This window comes from Panthera onca, chromosome D4, assembly GCF_046562875.1.
Source record: "Panthera onca isolate mPanOnc1 chromosome D4, mPanOnc1 haplotype 2, whole genome shotgun sequence".
Lineage (NCBI taxonomy): Eukaryota > Metazoa > Chordata > Mammalia > Carnivora > Felidae > Panthera > Panthera onca.
Genome location: NC_138351.1, coordinates 87,933,758 through 87,955,829, shown reverse-complemented (window position 1 = coordinate 87,955,829; position 22,072 = coordinate 87,933,758). Strand labels below are relative to the sequence as shown.

Below are 22,072 nucleotides of genomic sequence, written 5' to 3'. Positions count from 1 at the left end.
GGTCCCCAGGTCGGCCCAGCGCAAGCCTCACTGGTCCAGGTGGACAGTGTCAGTTATTGGGCACTAAAAGCCAGGCCCTCTGTTCAAAACTCCACCTACCACATAATTGTCACCAGTGAGCCTCAGAACAGTCCTGCAAGGTTGCCAACGCTAGTCTGATTTTACAAACGAGGACTCTGTGGCCCCACGTCAGATAAATGGCAGAGCTACGATTTGAAGGCAGCTCTGCCCTTGACCCCTGCCCCTTCAGCAGGCTCCCAAGGGGCCAGGAGCCGGTCGGGTTCTCTGCAGTGACCGGCCGCCCCACCTCTGAGGAGCCCAGGGGAATGGCTGTTAGGAATTACAAGGGTCCCTGTGAGAGCACAGAGTGGAAACGCCCATTGCATAGATGGGGGTATGGAGGCCCTGGGAGGGAAGGGATCGGCCCGGCTTTGTGCAGGGAGTAACAGAGCTGGGACAAGGATGGAGAGTATTCCAGTGCCCCCACGCCTTCCCCCGCCAAAGCTCACGAAGGTCCAAACCACAGGCGACTGGGTGGCCGTGGGATCCCCGGCCTGGGCCACACCAGACACGCAACAGAGGCTGCCTCCACGGGGCTTGCGGTCTCCCCCGGCAGGGAGAGGGGCGGTGAACCACCTTCTAGGTGCCCATCGGTGGCTGTTCCACAAACTAGTCCACAGGGCCCAGCGGGACTCAGAGAGCTGAGGGAAGCCCCCCCATCCCCCCTGCAACGACACAGAGACCTCCAAAGGCTACCTTCTGTTATAGATTTATTTGATATTTGAACCGAGTCTACAAGTTCAGACCCTCATGTAACGGATTGCTTCATGGTCGTCAAAGGCTAGTGTGCATTATTTCTGAGGATTACATCCGCCGATATGACGCAGGAAACACACATGGACAGACAAATGGACGTAATCATTAAAGACAAGAGACGCTAAAACGTGCCTTAGTGTCCAAGTGATTGATCTAAGGGGGGGGGGGGACCCTTCTAACGCGGGGACCCCGGTGACTGATCTAAAGTGAGGTGGCTTCCAGCAACCAGGTGCTGAGGGGGCTGTGTGTGCCAGGCGCCCGGGACAGAAACTGGAACTAAGACCTGGGGAGCCCACCCTCCCAGCAGCGACCTCCCCACCCATGACCCCGCCTCCGAGTGTCTCTTCTTTAGGACCAGGTGGTGACAAGGCTGATGTCAGCAGCTGAGGCTAGTGGTGGCACTGGGCAAAGTCGTGACACGTGAGGTGGGAAAGCAGAGTCCGGGCGAGGTAGCTCCTCCTGGCTCTTTAACACTGAGACGAGGGACGGGACGATGGAGCACCGTTCATCCGGGGATTAGCCAACCCGAGTCTCCTCCTTTCTTGGCAGCTCTAGAACATTCCCTCTGGCCAACAGCCACAGAAATGAGTGCCTGCCAAGACACATGGAGGAGAAAGAAAACAAGACACCAAAAAACAAAACAAAACAAAACAAAATTCCCCATCCTGGGAGAGGAGAGGAACAAACAGAACTCCTGGACCGAGGTCACACCAGACTCGGAAGACATTCGGCAGCCTGCACCCGGGGGGGAGGAAATACAATTCAGGGTCTTGCTGCTCTGCTCTGAAGCTGCCATTCCGCCCTGAGACCCCAACTCACTGGCCTTCACTGTCTTTTTTTTTTTTTTTTTTTTTAGTTTTTTTCTTTTTAATACCCAAACCATCAATTTTCAAAGCTTTAAAAAAAAATTTCTTTTTCTTTTTCTTTTTTTTTTTACTTAAAAAAAAAAAAAAAATCTAAAACTGATGAGGCAAGCCCCAGGCCTGGCCTTTCTACCCGGCGGCCTACCGTCCCCCTGGGCCATACCGCCAGAGCCCGGCCCCCGCACCAAGGTGGTGGGGGGGGGCGGCGACTATCCACGGCTGGTTCTCCCTGGACCACTCTGCTCAAGTCTGGGTGGGTACCGCCGGTGGCATCACCAAAAAAAAGAAAAAGGGACACGGCCCACCCTTCCTTCAACACCTCCCCCATCTGAGCTGGACTTTCTTGGGAATGTAGAAGTTATCCGGAGGGAGGGGTGGGAAGTGGCGAAAAATAAATACCAGGAGCTAAGTAGGTGTCCCTGGGCCTCTGGTGGCAGAGATGGCCTCCAGGGAAGAGGCCCTGATTGTCCAAATACTGCACTCTACGACTTAGGTCTCTGATCTCCCCGACAAGGCGCCCGCCCTGGGGGGCATGAGTCTCGAAGGAGAAAAGGGGCCAGCCCCTCAGGTACTGTCCTGTCGCTGCAGCCCAGCCGACGTCCAGCCCCGGGCTCCTGGCCTGGCTGAGACCTGGCTGGTTGTCCCTGGGTGCCCGGGTCCCTGGGTCCCAGGGCTCCTCGGCGGCCCCGTGCTCAGCCGTCCGCCAGCGCTCAGGCCTGCTCCTTGTCAGCCCTCCACAGCCGCTCCTTCACCTCGGGCGGCAACGTGTTGAACAGGTCCTCCTCCACCACCAGGCCGCTGCGCTTGAGCAGCGGGCACTCGCCCAGCTCCACGGGCAGACACTCCAGCCGGTTGCCCCGCAGCTCGATCTGGGTCAGGTTGGTCAGCTCGCCCACCCTGGAGGGCAGTGACTGCAGAACGTTGTTGCCCAGGTGCAGCGCCCGCAGCTTCCGGCACTGGAAGAGTTCCGGGGGCAGTGCCTCGATCTGCAGGGGAGGAGCAGAGGGCCCGAGTGAGGGGCACAGCACAGACCCGGGGCCTTGGCCGAGGCTTCTCCCCGCTCCCCCGGCACCAGTACTGTCCGGCCCGAAGCCCAGCTGACTCCCACCCGTACTTGAAGAATCATTCCGTACTCACCTCTTCTGGGAAGCCTTCCCCGGCCTCCCGGGGAACCTATGGCCCCCACGGCCCCCAGGAGCACCGATCCCTCCGTGGGGAAGCTGCTCGGCCACCGGTCACTCCTGGACCGTGGGCTCTGGGAGGGCAGGATGGGGGCCACCTGGGTCCCCGCTGTCTCCCAGCACCTGGTCCCCCCGCACATCACAGCGGCCAGGCCAGCTACTCCACTAACCGCTCCCCACTCCCTCCACCGTCCAGGCCTCACCTGTGGGTCTTGCCTGATTTAAGAACAATTTATGAGGGGCGCCTGGGTGACTCAGTCGGTTAAGCGTCCGACTTCAGCTCAGGTCATGATCTCACCGTTTGTGGGTTCGAGCCCCGCGTTGGGCTCTGTGCTGACAGCTCGGAGCCTGGAGCCTGCCTCGGATTCTGTGTCTCCCTCTCTGTGTCTCTCTGCCCCTCCCCCGCTCAGCTGTCTATCTCCCTCTCAAAAATAAAGAAACGTTGGGGCGCCTGGGTGGCTTGGTCGGTTGAGCGTCCGACTTCGGCTCAGGTCATGATCTCACGGTCCGTGAGTTCGAGCCCCGCGTCGGGCTCTGTGCTGACAGCTCGGAGCCTGGAGCCTGTTTCGGATTCTGTGTCTCCCTCTCTCTCTGCCCCTCCCCTGTTCATGCTCTGTCTCTCTTTGTCTCAAAAATAAATAAACATTAAAAAAAATTTTTTTTAAATAAAAAATAAAAAAAATAATAAAGAAACGTTTTTTTAAAAAAAAAGGACCATTTAGGAAAGGGAGAAGCATGCCGAGAAAATTGTACGCCCTGAACTGTTGCTGAGAACTGGAGACAGTGTGCCAGTACGGGTGGGGACCCCAGCTGTGTCACTTCCCTGTCCTGGGCCTCAGTCCCCTCCTCAAGTCACACCCTGACCATGAGTGCCGGGAGCCCAGTATAGGCCATTCCCCTCCTATTTTGCAAAATCTGAATAATGGGCAATGCCCACATGCAACTTTCTACACACCAGGCTCGATCAGAGCACTGGTACTTTTTTTTTTTTAATGTTTATTTGTTTTTGAGAGAGAGAGAGAGAGAGAGAGAGCGAGCGAGGGCCCAAGCAGGGGAGCGGCAGAGGGCGGAGGACAGAGGATCCAAATCAGGCTCCACATTGACAGCGGGGAGCCTGATGTGGGGCTCAAACCCATGACCCTCTGCTATCCGTCCACACCATCGGTGGAGCAAGGAACAAACGGTGGAGCCCACATGGGGACCTGCTGTGTCTCTAGGTGCATAGGAAAGGCCGCACAAATGCCACCTTCCTCCCTGCCCTTCTGTGAGGAATCAGCTATAAACACGGTTCTTACTGAACCTGTTTTTGCCAAAACAACCTCCTTCAGGTACGAGGGGCAGGAGGCACCCCACTCGATCCTGCGTGAGGACGACGGAAAGACTGTTGAGTAACCTCTCTGAGGCTGCTCTGTCCCCATCCCCATTGTCCTGCTGAGGCCTGGAGAGGCGAAATGCAACGTGTCCGAGACTACACAGCCAGAAAGGTCAAGAGAGGATGTGAGTAAGCCTGGCTTCCTCTGATTGGAGCCTGTGCTGTGCTCCCATTGTGCCAAATATGGCGCTCCCTGCCAGTGTAGCCCTGGGCAAGTCCCTTTCCCTCCCTGTGCGTCAGTTTCCCCCTCTGTATAATGAAAGGGTAGGACTGGAAACGCATGTCGCCTTCAGTGTTCTGTGTCTGAGGATGTTTTAAAAGAGACTCCTGCCCCAGGCCTCCCAAACCAGCCCCCGTTGTGCCCAGCGGTCAGGGATGGGGCCAAGGTGGCTTCCAGGTGAGCAGGACTGACGCTGAGGGACATGACGGTCAGAGGGATGATGGGAAGTGGGCTCTGGCAGGACTGGGGGCGGGGCCTGAGCCCCCCAGAGAGCCCGCTCTCCACCACAGTGGCCTCTTCTGACGACTCAACGGTCAGGGAAGCGTGAGAGGCCTGGCCCAGTGAGTGGCACAGCTGGGGTTCACGTGCAGAACTGCCTCCCTAAAACACCGCGTCCCCGGAGCACCCCTGCCCCATCCAGTGAGCTCTCTCCACGTCCCACAGAAAAAAGGGAAGGTCCCTCCAGTGGCTTGGCGCCCCGCCACAGCCACCCCTGTCCTTTGGGCCTGTCCTTCTTCCCGAGGTGTCACTCAGCTGCTGAAGGGTCGAGGTCCTTTCCCATCACCCCGATCCTGCCCTCTCCTATGGCCCAGGGACCTCAGTGGCTCCACTATCAGCACTGAGGGGCCCTCAAGTCCCGCCAGTCTTTGAAAAAAAGCCCCTCCCAGAAGCCTCTGGGGTTGCTCCATGGCCCTCCACCCCTCCCAGCAAACCATCTGGACAAACACTGTCTCTTGCTTCACTGTGATCCAGCTTCTGCCCCTGTCCACCCCTGAAACTATCCGGCCAGAGTCACCAACAGTCCCTCCTAATCCGTTGGACCTGAACCCATTCTTTCACCCCACTGTCCCGCGTGCCGTAAGCCCACACTCTCCTGCCTGGTCTCTTTCGCTTCCACCCCAAAGGCTTGAGCCAGACTCCTCTCTCCCTCCATCTTCTCCCCAGTGATCTCGACAAGGACCCGTCTTCACGCAGGAGCCTGGGTGGGCACAGGGCGGATTCCCTGGGCTTCAGGCTGACTCAACATGAACATCCCTCGGATGTCCCAGGGGCGCCAGACCCTCAACACGGGACATACGCTCTCCTCTCTGAAAACCAGTGACTCCCTCTACATCCCGTTTCAATGGCCCATCTTCCCAGGCAGCCAAGTGAGAAACCCAGAGTCACTGGGAGCTCTCCCCTTGTCCCGCATCCGATCCAGCCCCATCCTGCGGATTCTGCCGCCAATGTCTCTCCACCCGCAGCAGCCTCTGTCACCCCGCGTCCCCCGCCGGTGGCTGCGCCTGGGTTTTCTGCCAGCTCTTGACCTCGCTCATCTTGTCCCTCAAACCCACAGCCTCATACTGCAGCAAGATCAGTCTCTCCCAGTTGTAAGTTAGGTCGTTCCTTCATGCACTCAATCAACCAGTATCTGGTAAACATTTCCTGTGTGCCAAGACCCACGTCACCAGACAAGGGGCACAGGGACGATCTGATGGAGACAAGGAAGAAGAACAGGACTCTCCTACCAATCCTGGCCCCAGGCTGCTCCTCCCCCATGGACAGAACCTACTGGACTCTCCCCTTTCCTCTTCATCTGGCGGACTCCTCCTCGTCCTCAGGGCCAGGTGAGATGTCCCTTCCTCCATGAGGCCCTCCTGACCTAAATCTGGGTTGAGGCCGCTCCCGTGTGTGCCCAGGAAGCTCCAGATGGGCAGCCAGCGGGCCTTGTTCGTCCCTGTGTCCCCAGCACCTTGTCCCATGCTAGGAGTGCTTGAAAAGCATTTACCAAATCAATGAAAGAATGAATAAATGGATTTGTGGACAGATGAACACCAGTTTTCCGTGTCTATTCACACGAGTTTAAACCTGGGAAAAGAGCAGCTAAGGGCCTGAGCCAGGTCACACCCACCCCTCCCTGTCCACCTGCAGCCCCAGGGGCGGGGGGTGCTCACAAAGGAGGAGGAGAGGGGCTCCAGCTTGAAAGGATGGGCCTGACAAGGATCCTGCCCAAGTGAATTTTTTTACAGAGGCCTCTGGCATTCCAGGGGCGGAGACAGGATGTGATTAAACAGTGTGCTAAATAGGGCTGCAGAGGGTCTCCTTCCTCGGGACAGCAACAGCGTGCCTGTCTGCCTGTCGCCAGCTCCTTTCCTGAGGGGTGACCTCAGCCAACAGGCACGACCTAATAGGCCTGTTAGGGGTGAGCAGCGGGGGTTAGCGGATGGAACTTCGAGCCAGGCTGGACGTCTGCTGCACCCTCCATCAGGAAGGAGGGCCCAGCAAGCTGCCCCACGCCACCCCCCAGACAAAGGGTTGTGAGATGCCTTAGTGGACCCAATTCCAGGGGCAATCTGGCCCCACACTGTGCTCTGGGGGAGCCGCTTGGTCCCCCTCCACGTATTAAAGGAAGTGTTGGGGTCTGTCTGGTGCTGCCCAAATGTGGCTTCTGCCCAGAGGTCCAATTTTCCTGATCAGTGGCCTGTCCCAGGCCATGGGGGCAGATTCTCCAGTGAGGCAACCTGGGACGTGACCTTCGCCCTTGTACGCTCAGTCATGATTTGGGGGAGGAAGACAGGACTTGTCACCACCCCTGATCTATGGAAGCGTCAGGTTGGTTTGTACTGAGAGAGGCTTAGGATGGAGGAGAGGGGGACCCAGACCCTTCAATCTGAGTGACACTGGAGAAGGTGTGTCCTTTCCTGGGGCAGGGGCATTTCAGGGACTGCCTGAAATGAGAGAGCTCCTGCCGGGAGCTTCGTGCCCTGCAAAGGGTGGGCCGCTTTGTGCCCCTGGCCGCAGGGCGGCGCAGGGATGGTGTCCGAACCAGGTCTCCAGAGTCTGCACTCCTGGCCTGGGGCTCCCACCACCACCTGCCTCACTGCCAGTCTCTACCCTGAAAGCGGAGACCAGGAATGTGTCACCCCTCCTGCAGGTGCGCAGGAGGGGCGGGCAGGGGGAGGTCCTTCCAGAGGCTGTGGCTTTGCCTGCACTACAGAGACCTGACCACAGGGCCACAGGAGCACCCTGCCCTCAACTCCACCCGCCTGCCTCTGAGAAGGGGCCCTTGGGTGGGGGGCTTCCCTGGGCAGGCGAGGGGCTAGCACGCAGGGCTACCAACGACTTGTAGCCCTCCAGGGCATCGCCTCCCACACTGCTGGCCTGAAATGGTTTGTACAACTTCCTCTCCAAAAAGGCAGGTGGCGACAAGCCCGACTGTGCCCTCTACCACCCCAAAACACAGAGGGGGAAGGGTGTGAGCAGTGCAAAGAGTTGCAGAAACCACCCGGTTTCGCCTCGGTGAGCACCAGCCACCCACGGTTTCTGTCTCCAGTGGATCCAGATTGGCCCCTCGACTCCAAATGCGATCTAGAGCCAGCTCCAGGCCGGGTCCTGCCTCCCACAACCCAGCCCTCGGACCTCCTGCCCCAGCACACCCCTGCCTATAAGGAACGTGCCCCGGGTCCCTTCAGGGACAGACCCCCCCCCCCCACCCCCCCCTTACCACACCAGCCCTCCCGACAGAAGGACTCTGCAGCATCCTATGGCAAAGACAGGCTCCCAAGCCCAGGTCGGCAGGACTGGCCCGGGGCCCGGGAATCTGTATTCCCAACAAGCTCCTCCCGGGTGCTTCTGGGAACCACGGGGGCGGGGGAGGACCGCCAACCCAGGAGCCTCAGGCCATCCCGACCACCCCGAGACACCGAGCCTCCTGAACACCTCCCCCTCCTCCGCCAAAGGCCTCCGCCGGGCCCCCCGCGGAGCCACGGCCAAGCCACTCACCCGGTTGGCCGTGACCGCCAAGTTCTGGAGGTTCTGCAGGAGGCCGATATCGGCGGGGAGGAAGGTCAGGTTGTTGTGGCTGAGGTCCAGGTAGCGCAGCTTGCGGCAGTAGAAGAGCTGGGTGGGGATCTTCTCGATCTTGTTGCGGTTCAGATAGAGGCGCTCGAGGTTGGTGAGGTTGCCGATCTGGATGGGGATGTAGGCGATGTGGTTGTACCACAGCTTAAGGCAGGTGAGGCGGTGCAGGTGCTGGAAGCTGATGATCTCCTCGATGGTCTTGAGGTTGTTGTCCTTGAGGTCGATCTCCTGCAGGTTGTGGAGGCTGAAGATGGAGTGCGGGATCCGCTCCAGGTCGCAGCGGATCAGCTCCAGCTCGGTCAGGTTCACCATCTTCTTGAGGCTGTTGAGGACGATGAGCTTGGTGCCCTCGTTGTTGATGGACAGCTTCTGCAGGTGCACGCCCACGTCGGTGACCACCTGGGGCAGCTTGGTCAGGTTGCTCTTGAGCCGCAGCACCTTGAGACGCTTGAGCTCGCGCAGCCCGTCGATGACGATGTAGCGGTTGTTCTCCGCGCTCAGGTTGCCCGTCAGGTGCAGCTCCTCCAGGGTCTTCAGGCTGTAGATCCACAGCGGGATCTCCTTGATGTCCGTGAACTTGATGTGCAGGGCCCGCAGGTTCTCGCGCAGGAAGGCCAGGGCGGGCGCCTCGATCTTGGCCGCCGTGTGGTACAGCCACAGCTCCTTGAGGCCCGTGAGCTGGGCGATGCTGGGCGGGATGGTCACGTCCGGGATCAGCTCCAGCTTCAGCACCTCCAGCTCCACCAGGTCGAACACGGTGTCGGGGATGCCGCTGAGCATGAACAGGTGCAGCTCCAGCTTGTCCTGCGCGTTCTTGGTGAGCCGCTGCCGCAGCTTCTCCAGCGTCCACTCGTTGTTGAGGTTCAGCTGCCGCAGCTTGTTCTCGCTCACCTCCGACAGGAAGACGGCGAAGCGCTTCGAGTAGAGCGGGTCGTACTGGTCGATGAGGTGGAGCATGAAGGCGAAGTCGTTCTTGACGTCGGGGATGTCGCTGTAGCTGCTCTCCTCGCGGATGGACTCGAACGAGTACTTCTTGAGGGAGCGCCGCAGCATCCACCACAGCGTGTACATGCAGATGAGGCCGTAGAAGATGACCAGGCTGATGTAGAAGGACGCCAGGATCTTGAAGAGCGTGGCCAGCGGGTGGGCACAGCGGTAGGTGCGGTAGCCCGTCAGGCTCTCGATGTCCACGGTGCAGTCCACGTCGAACTTGATGTTGTGCACGTAGTAGACGGTGTAGCAGATGATGAGGACGAACTTGACCACCTTGATGATGGTCTGCCGCATGTAGAGGCGGTACACGATGTCCCCCTCCTCCACGTGGGTGCGGAACTTCTTCACCTTCTCGAACAGCGCCTTGGCCTGCTCGCCCTCCTTCTTGTCCAGCACGCCCGTCTCCGAGCGGTCCACGATGCCCTGCTCGATCCGGGACTTGGTCCGCTGCAGCATGGGCACGGTGGCCTCCACGTCTTCGCTGACCGTCGACGACTTCTTGTCCATGGAGCCGTTCATCTTGCTGAAGGCCGGCTTGGGGTCGCTCTCTTCCACCACCGTCTCGGACAGGGCGCGTGTGGTCCAAGGCGAGTCGAAGCACTTGAGCAGGATAGACACGAAGTGCTCCAGCTTCGAGCTCGTGCGCGGAAACTTGAACCAGAAGTTGCTGCAGGCCAGGAAGATGAGAGTGTGCAGGAGCACCAGGTAGGGGAAGTACTTGGCGAACCAGTGCAGGCGGTTCTCGTAGCACACGGCGTCCACGTAGTTGTACTGGTGCCGGTCCAGGTCGTACTTGATGCCCGTGGGGCCTGCGCCGGGGGTCGGCAGGACCGTGGAGTTGGGGTAGGTGGGCTCTGGGCCAGGGGCTGCCCAGCCCCGGAAGGAGTCGTTGCAGGAGTCCTTGGTGACCCACTTACAAGGCAGGCAGATCATCTTGTCCTGGGTGACCTGCAGTGTGCCCCCAAAGACCGCGATCATCAGCATGACAATGGAGATGTAGTCGGTGAACACGTCCCACCATGGCTTCAGGATCCGGTAGGCTGGCTGCGTGTCCGCAAAGTAGCGGAGCTCTGTCACTGGAATCATGGTGCAACCTGAAAGGGACCCACAGGAGGGGGTTACCACAGGGCGGCCTGGCTGTCTGGGACCCGGGAGACGGCGCACCCATCGTCCAACATTCCACCTTGAGTCGGGCTGGGAGTCACAGCCTTGCCACGCACAGGGTGGCCCACCGATCAGCCTCTGTCCAGAACTATGTGGCCACCAGGCGGCCGGGACACCAGCACAGGGGAAGGCAGGTGGCCTCCGGACTTAGCAGACGTGAAGACCAAGAGCTGAGGTCGGGACCCGCGCCGACAGATGGCTAAGGTGGCCTCTCCCTGCATTCCAGCAGGACCATTTGGGAATTCCTGTCCCCGGGCTGCATCCTATTCACGATCAGACTGACCAGAGGGGCTTGCTGAAAACTCCCCGTTCACTTGGAACCAGGGCCGTGATGCTGCCCCAGTGACCCGAAGAGGTTTCCTCCAAGTGTGAGAAATCCCAATGTAGAAGAGGGGGCTTGATGTGAACTCACTTTTTTCTTTTAAGTTTATTTATCTATTTTTGAGAGAGACAGAGACAGCGTGAGCAGGGGAGGGCCGGAGAGAGAGGGAGAGACAGAGAGAGAGAGAGAGAGAAGAGAGAGAATCCCAAGCAGGCTCTGCATTGTCAGCACAGAGCCCAGTGAAGGGCTCGAACTCAGTAAGACCGTGACCTGAGCTGAAACCAAGGGTCGGACGCTTCACCGACTATGCCACCCACGTGCCCATGAACTCACTTTTGTAAGACAAATAGGGAAATTCAAAAAAATTCTATGAGGATGCATGTAATTATGTCCCTACTGGATCCTGAAGGGAGTCTTTCTTACACACACACACACACACACACACACACACAGAGTAGGGGGTGCGGCCAAGCAGAGAGAAGACAAGAAAACAAGACCGATCGCCGCCGCATGCTGGATGATATCACAATTATTATTATTATTATTATTATTATTATTATTATTATTATTATCTCTGGCTGTGTGCATCTACATGTGTGTGTATAAGGAAATTAAAAATAGCAGCATATTATCTCCCTGGAGAGTTCAATTCGGCAGGTCTCAGGTAGAGCTTACACTTGACTTTGGTGACACTAACGATCGGCCAAGTTTGGGGAATACTGCGTAAGAAGCCACCTTCAGGAAATCCAGCCAGTGACATACAGGAGGAGTGCAACAAAATGAAGGTGCGAAAGGAATCCTGTGCTTGGGCTGTCTGCAATCACCCTGCCAAGATACACTGCCCTTACAACTACTGGTCTGCAAGACTGTAACGAAATTTTAAAAAGTACTCTATGTTCACCAGAGAACGCTTGGGGAAATATAAAAAAGCATAAACACAAAAAAAGAAATCCCTTGTAAGAACACCGCCAGGGCTGCCTACTGTTAACTTTTCAATGCGTAATAACCTTCCAGTCCTTTCTGTGCATATTTTTTAAAATAAAATTGTGAATTTTATTTTACTCCCTATTTTCCAATGTAGAATCTAGATTTAAAAAAAAAAAAATTTTTTTTTTTTGAGACAGAGAGAGACAGAGCATGAATGGGGGAGGGTCAGAGAGAGAGAGGGAGACACAGAATCTGAAACAGGCTCCAGGCTCCGAGCTGTCAGCACAGAGCCCGACGCGGGGCTCGAACTCCCGAACTGTGAGATCGTGACCTGAGCCGAAGTGGGACGCTTAACCGACTGAGCCACCCAGGAGCCCCAACTAGATTTTTTTTTTTTTTAAGTTTACTTATTTTGAAAGAGAGAGAGAGGCAGAAAGAAAGGGAAAGGAAGAGAGAACCCCAAGCAGACTCCACACTGTCAGCAAGGAGCCCAACACGGGGCTCGATCTCATGCGCCATGAGATCATGACCTGAGCCGAAGTCTGGCATTCGACTGACTGAGCCACCCAGGTGCCCCTAGAATCTAGACTTTAAACCAAGGTTTAAGTACTTGTATTTTGACAGACTGGTCTGTTTCTCTTGGGAGAGGAACCAGGGTGCCCGGACTACGGGACTGCCCCCCTCATTCTAACTGTTGGTAATGTTAATGATGACCACGGTAATGAAACATTCATAAAACGGGCCTCCCTGCAAACGCCAAATGTGTTCCATCCTGTCTTTCCAGGGCGCACCGGGATGGGTGGGAAGGACAGGAAGAAAGCAACCCAGGACTCTGAGAGGGAATCGGGGCACTCAGATGGACGTGTGCCAGGCACTGGGCTAGCCCACACCACGGAATCCCTTCGATGCCCACGCGCAGGCCTGTCTTTGGCCTCGTTCCACAGACGGGGGAACTGAGCTCAGGGAAGTGAAGTCACCTGCCACGGACACTCTACGACTCAGGGCAGAACTGGGACTGAACCCAGGCCTGTCCCTCCGCCTCCCCACTTGGGTCGTCACTGCTGCACGGGCTTGCTGTCAGCGTGACCATGCCAAGAGGCCACACCCGGGAGTCCAGCTTCCCTGCCCCCCTGGGGTTCCCAGAACTCAGGTCACCACGGGGCCAGTAGACACCACCACCCTCCCTGGGCCACCAGCTCCAGCCCAGGGGTCAGCCCTCCTGGCGAGAAGGCCTGGGCCTCTAATGACTGGCTGGCTCCTTAAACCGCCCACACTCCTGGGGAGGGGGCACCCCGGGGAGGGCTCGCTGAATCACACAGCCAGCCTCCAGCTGAAAGAGACCCGGATACTCGTCCCTCCCTCGCCAGTTCCCCAAGCCCACATCCAGGCAGGCACCCAAAGGCTGGGGACGGGAAGGGAGGAGGGGCCGAGACCGAGCGCCCGAGGGCGTGCACCAGCCGGCCCGGCCACGGCAGGACGCTAGACGCTGGGGGCGGTGCAGTTTATGACCAGGCAGGATGTGGTTGCAAACTCACAGTTTTGGAGGGAGGTGGGTGTGCCAGCCTAGTGGGGACACCCGGTCTCACGGTGAGGAGTGGCCTCTGGGCCCTGCCGTCCTAGGGCTTTGCACATGTGGCTTCCCGACTTCTGAGGTGGGAACAGTGCACAGCGCCGTTTACAGGTGAGGGAACTGGAGGCCGGCAGAGGGAGGAAACAGCCCAGGCCATTCCAGACCGGTATGTCTGGCTCTTAGCTTGCCCCTGACCCCAAACACCTGGTCTCAAGCACATCCTGAACTCGCTGCCATCCAGCCCTTGGCTCAGCCTTCTGGGGACGATGAAAGTGCCCAAGGTGTGTCCACGCCTCAGGGGCCTCTGTGTCCAGTGGGAGCTCGTGGGCAGTGGTGGGAGACACAGATGCCGCCTCCCTGCTGAGAAGAGCCTCGTGGAGTCTCAGGGTGCAGAGCCAGGGGCCCTGGCTGGGAGTTCGGTGCAGGCCCGGCCCCGTGGGGGTGACCCTCTAGCTGCACCCTATTTCTGCCTCACCTCTGCCACCAGCTCACTGTGGAACTCTGGACAAGGCACTGCCCCTCTCTGCTGGGGTTTTGGAAGAAATCTGGAAAGGAGGTGCAGGCACCAAACCCCAGGCTTTAGTCCCCAGGGATGCGAAGGAGGGGCGCCCGCCCCAGGGGCCCCCGACAACCAACAGCTAGGTGGTAGGGGCAGCCCACTCCCAAGCAGCTCTTGCTGAGGCTGAGGGCGGGCAAGCCGGTGGCCAAGAAGGCTGAGCTGAGATCTGCCAGCCTCGATCTCGCTGCAGGACCTTGGGCAAGGTCCTTGCTGGCTTTGGGCCTCAGGTTCTGCACAGACACCTCACAGGGCTGCTGGAAAGCGTCCACAGAATTTCACGCTTTTACAGTGCTTAGCGCAGAGTGGGGGGGGGGCAGGCAGGAGGTTCAGGCACCTCCTCGTCTTGCTCCTTCAGGGCAGGAGTCTTTGGCACATAGTAGGTGCTCAATAAAATCAGCGGGTCTCAAGAGAGGGCCCGAGAGGACGGGGCAGGAGTGGGACGCAGGGAAGGGCAGGGCCCGGGCATGGCGGGGAGGGAGGGCAGCAGCGAGTTTCAGGTGGATGTGGGCAGGGCTGCACATCCTGACAGGGAGGGAGCGGAGGCTCCGCCCAACCCCGAGGGCCCCTGGGAAGGAGACAGAGCCCCTCACACCCCACCCCGCCCCAGGTAGGGATCTCCAGTGCAGGGACCCGCCCCACGAGTCAGTGACTCAAGAGCACTGAACATCCACAGGGGCAGCTCCTGTTCCCAAACTAAAGACTCAGGGCCAAGTCCAGGACGAGCACATAGTTCCAGCACCCATTTTTTTTTTCTTTTTTTTAAGTGAGCTCTACACCCAACGTGGGACTTAAACTCATGACCCTGAGATCAAGAGCCACGCTCTACCGACTGAGCCAGTCAGGCACCGTCCCCCCACCACCACACCCATTTCTTTTTCTCCAAATTTCACTGTGGTCATATACACATAACATAGAACTGACTGTTTTAACCATTTTTAGGTATGTCATTCAGTGGCATTAAATACACTGCCATTGTCGTACAGCCACCACCACCACCATGGGTCTGCTCTGTCCCCATTCAACACCAACTCCCCGCTGCCCCCTCCCCCAGCCCCTGGCAACCGCCATGCTATGCTACTTTCCGTCTCTATAAAGCTGACTATCCCAGGTGCTTCGTGAAGGGAGCCGTGCAGCAAGATTCGTCTCTTTGTGTCTGCCGTATTCCATTTAATACAGGGCCCTCAAAGTTCATCCGTGTCTTAGCACGGGTCAGAATTCCTTTCCCTTTTAAGGCTGAAGGATATTGCCCACAACCATTTTACAGATAGGGAAACTGAGGCTCAGAGAGAGAAGCCACTGGCCCAACTTCACCCTGGCTGTAAGTGACAGAGGCCACCTTCAGAGCCAGATCCACAGTGGAGCCCGGCCCTGCAGCAGCTCCAGGGGGCCACCCGGGTGGAGCAGATCCCACCTGGAAGCAGACCCCCGTGCTCAGGAGGGCGCCACAGGGAAAGGGAGCGGGTTCAAGGAAGTGGGGATCTCGTTTCCGGTTACAGAAAGCACTCCGCCCAGGCCGGTTCCTGCAGGCAGTGTGTTCATCCCCTCCCTGCACTGAGCCCCTCCCCAGCTTGCATCGCCTCCGGGCAGGGGTCTGGAATAGCTTGTCTCCCCCATGGCCTGTTTCCCTGTCCCAAAGGGGGCAGAGACTCTGTCGTGGATATGCCCACATCTTGTAAAAGGTGGTCAAGGGACCGAGGGGCATGTGATCCCAGGCCTGTGCCTGCCTTGGGCACCTCCTTTCACACTGTCTGTGGCCCACCCTGAGGTCAGCCAGCAAGGCTTGGCTCTAGAGCCGCCGATGCCACCAAACACCCCCTTGTCCTGGCCACCCCTGCCTGCAGCCAGCAGGGAGGGAGCAGTGTGTCCAGGAGCCAGGACTCCTTTCCCTCGTGGCACGTTGGTTTCCCCAGCCATAAAATGGGGGGTGGGGTGGGGGACACAGATGCCCTGCCAAGCTCTCAGGACTATCAGAAGTCACTGAAATGAGTTTTCCCAAACTGCCTGTGTATGGCCCATCGGTCAGGTGGAGAGCAAGCCCCAAGCTACATGCTGTGAGCTTAGAGCTGGAGGGATGGCCGGGCTAGTCTGGGCTCTGTCCTGAGTGGTGGAGTGACCCTGGGCAGGCGCCTTCATGTCTCTGAGCCTCAGTGCGCCCCCATCTGTGGGATACGGCTAAACCAGACATGGGCCTGGCCCCCCAGAGCAACCCCGACTTCAACAGACAGTCAGGGGTGGCTGAAAAGTGCACAGAACAGGAGCACAAAGGAAGGAAATGGAAGGAGGAAAACCACCCAGAGGGCTGGCAGATACCAGGCAAAGAGACACCGGTGGGTGGGGCCTGGCCCACGGTGGGCGGGCCTGGACCACTGTGGGCGGGGCCTGGCCCGCGTGGGCGGGAACGAGGATGCGACCTTTTCAATGGAACGAAGTAGCTGTGTATGTAATACCATTTTGGAAAAAAAGCAAGATCCAGAAAAATAAATAAATATAATCTCATTCTGATAAACCCTTGACCCACAGTCCCTGCACCGTGGGGAGGGGCTCCCTCTCCGAGAGGGAATAAGAAACAGAATTAAAAGAAACTAATTTTTTACCAGCATGCATTATCTTTGTGATTGATAAAACAGTAGAGTTCAAAAGAAACAGAGCCTTAAAAAAAAGAAGAAGAAAAAGAAAATCAGTTCTCATGTGGGGATCAGGTGTTCTTTTGAAGTTCTGGGAGGGCAGTTTGGGGAGGGCAGTGGGGAATTGGGTCAGATCAGGTCAGGTCTTTGCCCCAGGAGATGGAGAATTTGGAAAGGATCCTGAATAGAGGACAAAGATGAACGGGTTGAACTCAGGGAACTGAGAAAAGACAAAAAGGCAATGTGCCTTGCTGTCCTCTGAGCTCTGGGCTGAATACTTCTTTTCCAGAATGGAGGCCTCACTCTGAGCTACAGACTGTGCCCTCCTAGAAGTCAGGGGTTAACATCCACCAGTGAAGTGGGAGACCAATGGCTGCACCCAAGTAAAGCTTCGGAGGCAGTGGGCAAGAGGCCACCCAGGGGCCGGGGGCCAGGGAGGCTAGGAGTCCTGCAGGACAAAGGCCAGCCCAGACTCATCCGGGGGCCCTTGTGCAGAGCCCAGAATACAGCAGTGGAGACAAGACCTGCCGATCTGGGTGGAGCTCAGGAAGGAGGCCGTAGGAGGAAGGATGGCAGTTGTCTGCGAAAGAGCAGGACAAAAGTCAGTCACAGGAATGTTCATCAGAGTGTTATTTATGCCCTGGGAAAATTGGAAACAACCCAGATGCCCATTACTGGGTGACTGGTTAAAGACTCATTAAATGATCAGATGATAAAACGCTATGAAAGAATGAAAACTTGTTAGAGCAAGACACCCAATGACTTGATAAGAGGAAAAACGTCAGAAGTATGCTACCTGCAAAGAGTAGGTAATCAAACTGTGGTGGAGTAATTCTTCCGTTACGAGTTTTATGTATACAAATAAAACTTAACACATACATTTGAACCATATTGGCAGTGACATCAGACTGCTGTTTATAATCTTTTTTCACTCCAAACGTACCTCTATTTTCTATTACGCTAGTCAGGTAATGAAGTTTGGGTTTTTTTTGTGGTTTTTTTTTTTAAGTTTATTTTTTTCAGTAATCTCTACACTCAACATGGGGTTCGAACTCATGACCCCGAGATCAAGAGTCACATGCTCTTCTGACCGAGCCAGCCAGGAGCCCCAAAAGGATTTTTTTAAAATCACAATTCCGGGGCGCCTGGGTGGCCCAGTCGGTTGAGCGTCTGACTTCGGCTCAGGTCATGATCTCACAATTCGTGGGTTCGAGCCCCGCGTCAGGCTCCGTGCTGACCGCCTGCTCAGAGCCTGGAGCCTGCTTCGGATTCTGTGTCTCCTTCTCTCTCTGCCCCTCCCCCGCTCATGCTTTGTCTCACTCTGTTTCTCAAAAATAAATAAATGTAAAAAAAAAAATTAAAAAAAAAATAATAAAATAAAATCACAATTCCAAGGGCATCTTTTGGGATGAGCACTGGGTGTTGTATGGAAACCAAGTTGACAATAAATTTCACATACTTAAAAAAATAGGGGCGCCTGGGTGGCTCAGTCGGTTAAGCGTCCGACTTCGGCTCAGGTCGTGATCTCGCGGTCCGTGAGTTCAAGCCCCGCGTCGGGCTCTGTGCTGATTGCTCAGAGCCTGGAGCCTGTTTCGGATTCTGTGTCTCCCTCTCTCTCTGACCCTCCCCCATTCATGCTCTGTCTCTCTCTGTCTCAAAAATAAATAAACGTTAAAAAAAAATTTTTTTTAAATAAATAAATAAAAGATCAACACTTCAATTTAAAAAAAATAGCAATAAAAATAAAATTTGGGTAAAAAATAATAAAATAAAATAAAATAAAATAAAATAAAATAAAATAAAATAAAATAAAATAAAATCACAATTCCAAGGGATCAAGCATAGCTAAGACAATTTGGAAGAACAAGGTGAGAGGAGACTGACCACAAAGATATAGGAATTCAGCCAATGTGGTATTGTGATGTAGGGATAGATGGATGGATCAAAGGAACAGAAGGGCGAGCCTAGAAACAGACCCTGAAATGTCTGGAAACAGACATGAAGAGTGTTAGCTTTGCAGGTCGAGGGAAAGAATGGGCGTCCATGAATGGAGCTGGCTCTCAGGTACTCACATGAAAAAAAGCATAGCCTCATCTACTTCCTTAATATGAAAATAAATTCCAATGAACCAAAGACCTAAGACAAAAGCTCCAAGGAGGCCAACATGGGCAGGGCTCGATCCCACAACCCTGGGATAATGACCCAAGCCGAAATCAAGAATCAGACCCTCAACAAACTGAGCCACTCACGTGCCCCAAAAGTTGAAAGTGTTTAAAAAAAGGGGCACCTGGGTGGCCCAGTTGGTTAAGCCTCCAACTCTTGGTTTCAGCTCAGGTCATGATCTGGTGGTTCGCGAGTTGGAGTTGTGCATCAGACTCTGCACTGACAGCACAAAGCCTGCTTGGGATTCTCTCTCTGTCCCTCTCTCTCTCTCTCTGCCCCTCCTGTGCTCTCTCTCTCTCAAAATAAATATACTTTAAAATTTTTTTACGTTTATTTATTATTGAGAAACAGAGAGCATGAGCATGGGAGGGGCAGAGAGGAGGGGAGACACAGAATCCGAAGCAGGCTCCAGGCTCTGAGCTGTCAGCACAGAGCCCGACGCAGGGCTTGAACTCCAGAATGGTGAGATCGTGACCTGAGCTGAAGTCAGACGCTCAACCGACTAGACCACCCAGGCACCCCAAAATAAATAAATAAACTTTAAAAAAAAGAAGAAAGATCTAAGAGATCAACTTAGGATGAGAAAGGATTTCCTACCACAAAGAGTACAAATCCTTACAGGAAGAGATTGATATTGTGATCACATTAAGTTCAAATAGGGGCGCCTGGGAGCGCCTGGGTGGCTCAGTCGGTTGAGTGTCCAACTTCGGCTCAGGTCATGGTCTTGCAGTCTGTGGGTTCGAGCCCCGCATCGGGCTCTGTGCTGACAGCTGGGAGCCTGGAGCCTGCTTCGGATTCTCTGTCTCCCTCTCTCTGCCCCTCCCCCACTCATGTTGTCTCTCTCTGTCAAAAGTAAATAAACATTAAAAAAAAATTAAAAAAAAAAAAATAGGGGCGCCTGGGTGGCTCAGTCGGTTAAACGTCCGACATTGGTTCAGGTCACGACCTCACGGTTCGTGAGTTCGAGCTCCGCATTGGGCTCTGTGCTGATAGCTCAGAGCCTGGAGCCTGCTTCGGATTCTGTGTCTCCCTCTCTCTCTTTTCCTACCCCGCTCGCACTCTGTCTCTCTCTCTCTCTCTCTCTCTCAAAAATAAATAAAGATTAAATAAAATAAAATACATGCATATCAAAGAACATAATAAAAAACAAGTAAAAAGAACGCACAGATTTGGAAGAGATATTTACAATGCGTGTAACTACCAAAGGATTACTATCCAGGGCAAATACAGAACTCTTCTTTTTTTTTCTTTTCTTTTTTTTTTAATGTTTATTTATTTTTGAGACAGAGAGAGACAGAGCATGAACAGGGGAGGGGCAGAGAGAGAGGGAGACACAGAATCTGAAACAGGCTTCAGGCTCTGAGCTGTCAGCACAGAGCCTGACGCGGGGCTTGAACTCACGGACCGTGAGATCATGACCTGAGCCGAAGTCGGACGCTTAACCGACCAAGCCACCCAGGCGCCCCTGCAGAACTCTTACAAACACAAGAAAGAGACAATCCAAAAGGAAAAAAAAACTGGCAAAATACACGAACAATTTACAAGAACAAAATGCAAATGGAATTTAACGCATGAAATTAATTCCTAATCTCGTTACCAATCGGAATGCAAATCAGATGCCACTTCATTCCCCTGCAACTGGCAAAAATGCTGAATTCCTAGACGAGGAGTTAGGATGCACATATCCTACAATCCAGCGACTTCTCTCCTAGTTATAGATCTCAGGGAGTTGTTTTACACACATGAGAAGTCACGGACAAGAATGCTCTCTAAAGAGTTGCTCCTAACAGCCCCAAATCAGCAGCAACCCATCCATCAACGGGAGAAAGGATAAATCATTACCGTCGTACAACGGAATGCTAAAGCAATGAGTTAATGATCTATACCTACATGTACTAACAAGAACGGACCTCAGAAACAATGCTGAGCCAAAAAACAAGCTACAGAATAATGTTATGTGTTATGCAAGGTTTTCTATAATGTAACATATCCACGTGTAGTAAAGCTATAAAGACATGCATGGAGAGCCCCCAAATCAAGATAATTTCATCCAGAGAGGTGAAGCAAAAGGGCTTGGGGAAGAGGCTTTGCTTATGTCTGAAATAATTTGAGACAGAGACAATCTAGCTAACGCAATTACTGTACAAATTAAGGACCGACAAAGCTGAGTCGTGGATACAAAGATATTTGTTCTGGTTTTATACTTTTCCGTGTGCTTAAATTATTTCATACAAAATTTTCCAAAATCATCCTCTGTTTCTACCCCCTCTGGCGGGTCCTCTCTCTGGTCCTCACACCTGCCAGGCTCAGCTGGAGGCGGCCGCTCTGGACCTACTGCTGGGGCAGCAAATTCAAATCCTCCTTCCAACTGGCCTGCTCCTCACCTGTGGTCTCTCAGGATCCTAGAGAACACGTTACCACCCCTGCCTGGTCCTGCCCTGTGCCCAGCGAGCTGCCGAAGCGGGTAGGATGCAGTCAGACCCTTTCCACATCACAGCAGATGCAGGCGGGGAGAAGTAGGAAGGTTCCTGTGGCAAGGCCGGAATATCCCTGCCCCTGGAGAGTCCCTATCTTCCCCCTTGGTGGCAGGCAGATCGCGGAGGGCACAGAGAGCAACAGCTTTGGATCTGGGAAGACACAGGTTCAAAAGCAGCTCTCCTCTGAAATCATTCCAACACCCTGGGAAAATTATTAGCTCAAGCCTCTGTTTTTACAATTTTAAAATAAGAATAGGGGTGCCTGGGTGGCTCAGTCGGTTAAGTGTCCAACTTTGGCTCAGGTCATGATCTCACGGTTCATGGGTTCGAGCCCCGCGTCGGGCTCCGTGCTCACAGCTCGGAGCCTGGAGCCTGCTTTGGATTCTGTGTTTCCCTCTCTCTCTGCCCCTCCCCTGCTCATACTCGGTCTCTCTCTGTCTCTTTCTCAAAAATAAATAAATGTAAAAAAAAAATTTTTTTTAATAAATAAATAATTAATAAACTTTTAAACTGAGAATAATGCTACCTACCTCATACATCTGTATACAGTGACCCAAAAGATGTCCAAGAGGTATTAAAAAAGAAAATCGGGGCGCCTGGGTGGCTCAGTCGGTTAAGCATCTGACTTCACCTCAGGTCATGATCTCACCGTTTGTGGGTTTGAGCCCCGCGTCGGGCTCTGGGCTGATGGCTTAGAGCCTGGAGCCTGCTTCAGATTCTGTGTCTCCCTCTCTCTGCCCCTCCCCTGCTCGTGCTCTGTCTCTCTCTCTCAAAAATAAAGTTAAAAATATTAAAAACAAACAAACAAAAAAACAAGCACAGAGTCTCAGGTTTGCAAGATGAAAAAAAGTTCTGGAGCTCAAGGGGGGTGAGGGCCGCAGAATGGTGTGAACGCATTAATGCCACTGAACTGTGCGTTTAAAAATGGTTAAGATGAGGGGCGCCTGGGTGGCTCGGTCGGTTGGGTGTCCAACTTCAGCT

General features: G+C 54.8%; 1 protein-coding gene across 3 annotated transcripts in view; it reads right to left on the bottom strand.

The window, feature by feature from the left end:
• Positions 1-753: 753 nt before the first annotated feature.
• Positions 754-22,072, bottom strand: part of LRRC8A (leucine rich repeat containing 8 VRAC subunit A) — a 31,204-nt gene continuing 9,885 nt past the window's right edge. For 2 of the 3 annotated variants that reach the window (XM_060608410.3, XM_060608411.3), the window contains 2 exons: positions 8,215-10,379; positions 754-2,665 (listed from right to left, as the gene is read on the bottom strand). In XM_060608410.3, coding sequence (XP_060464393.1) covers positions 2,390-2,665; positions 8,215-10,371 — 2,433 coding nt within the window. In that variant the 5' untranslated portion in view covers positions 10,372-10,379 and the 3' untranslated portion in view covers positions 754-2,389. The remainder of the gene's footprint in view (positions 2,666-8,214; positions 10,380-22,072) is intronic. The other variant, XR_013551650.2, reaches the window with a different exon arrangement.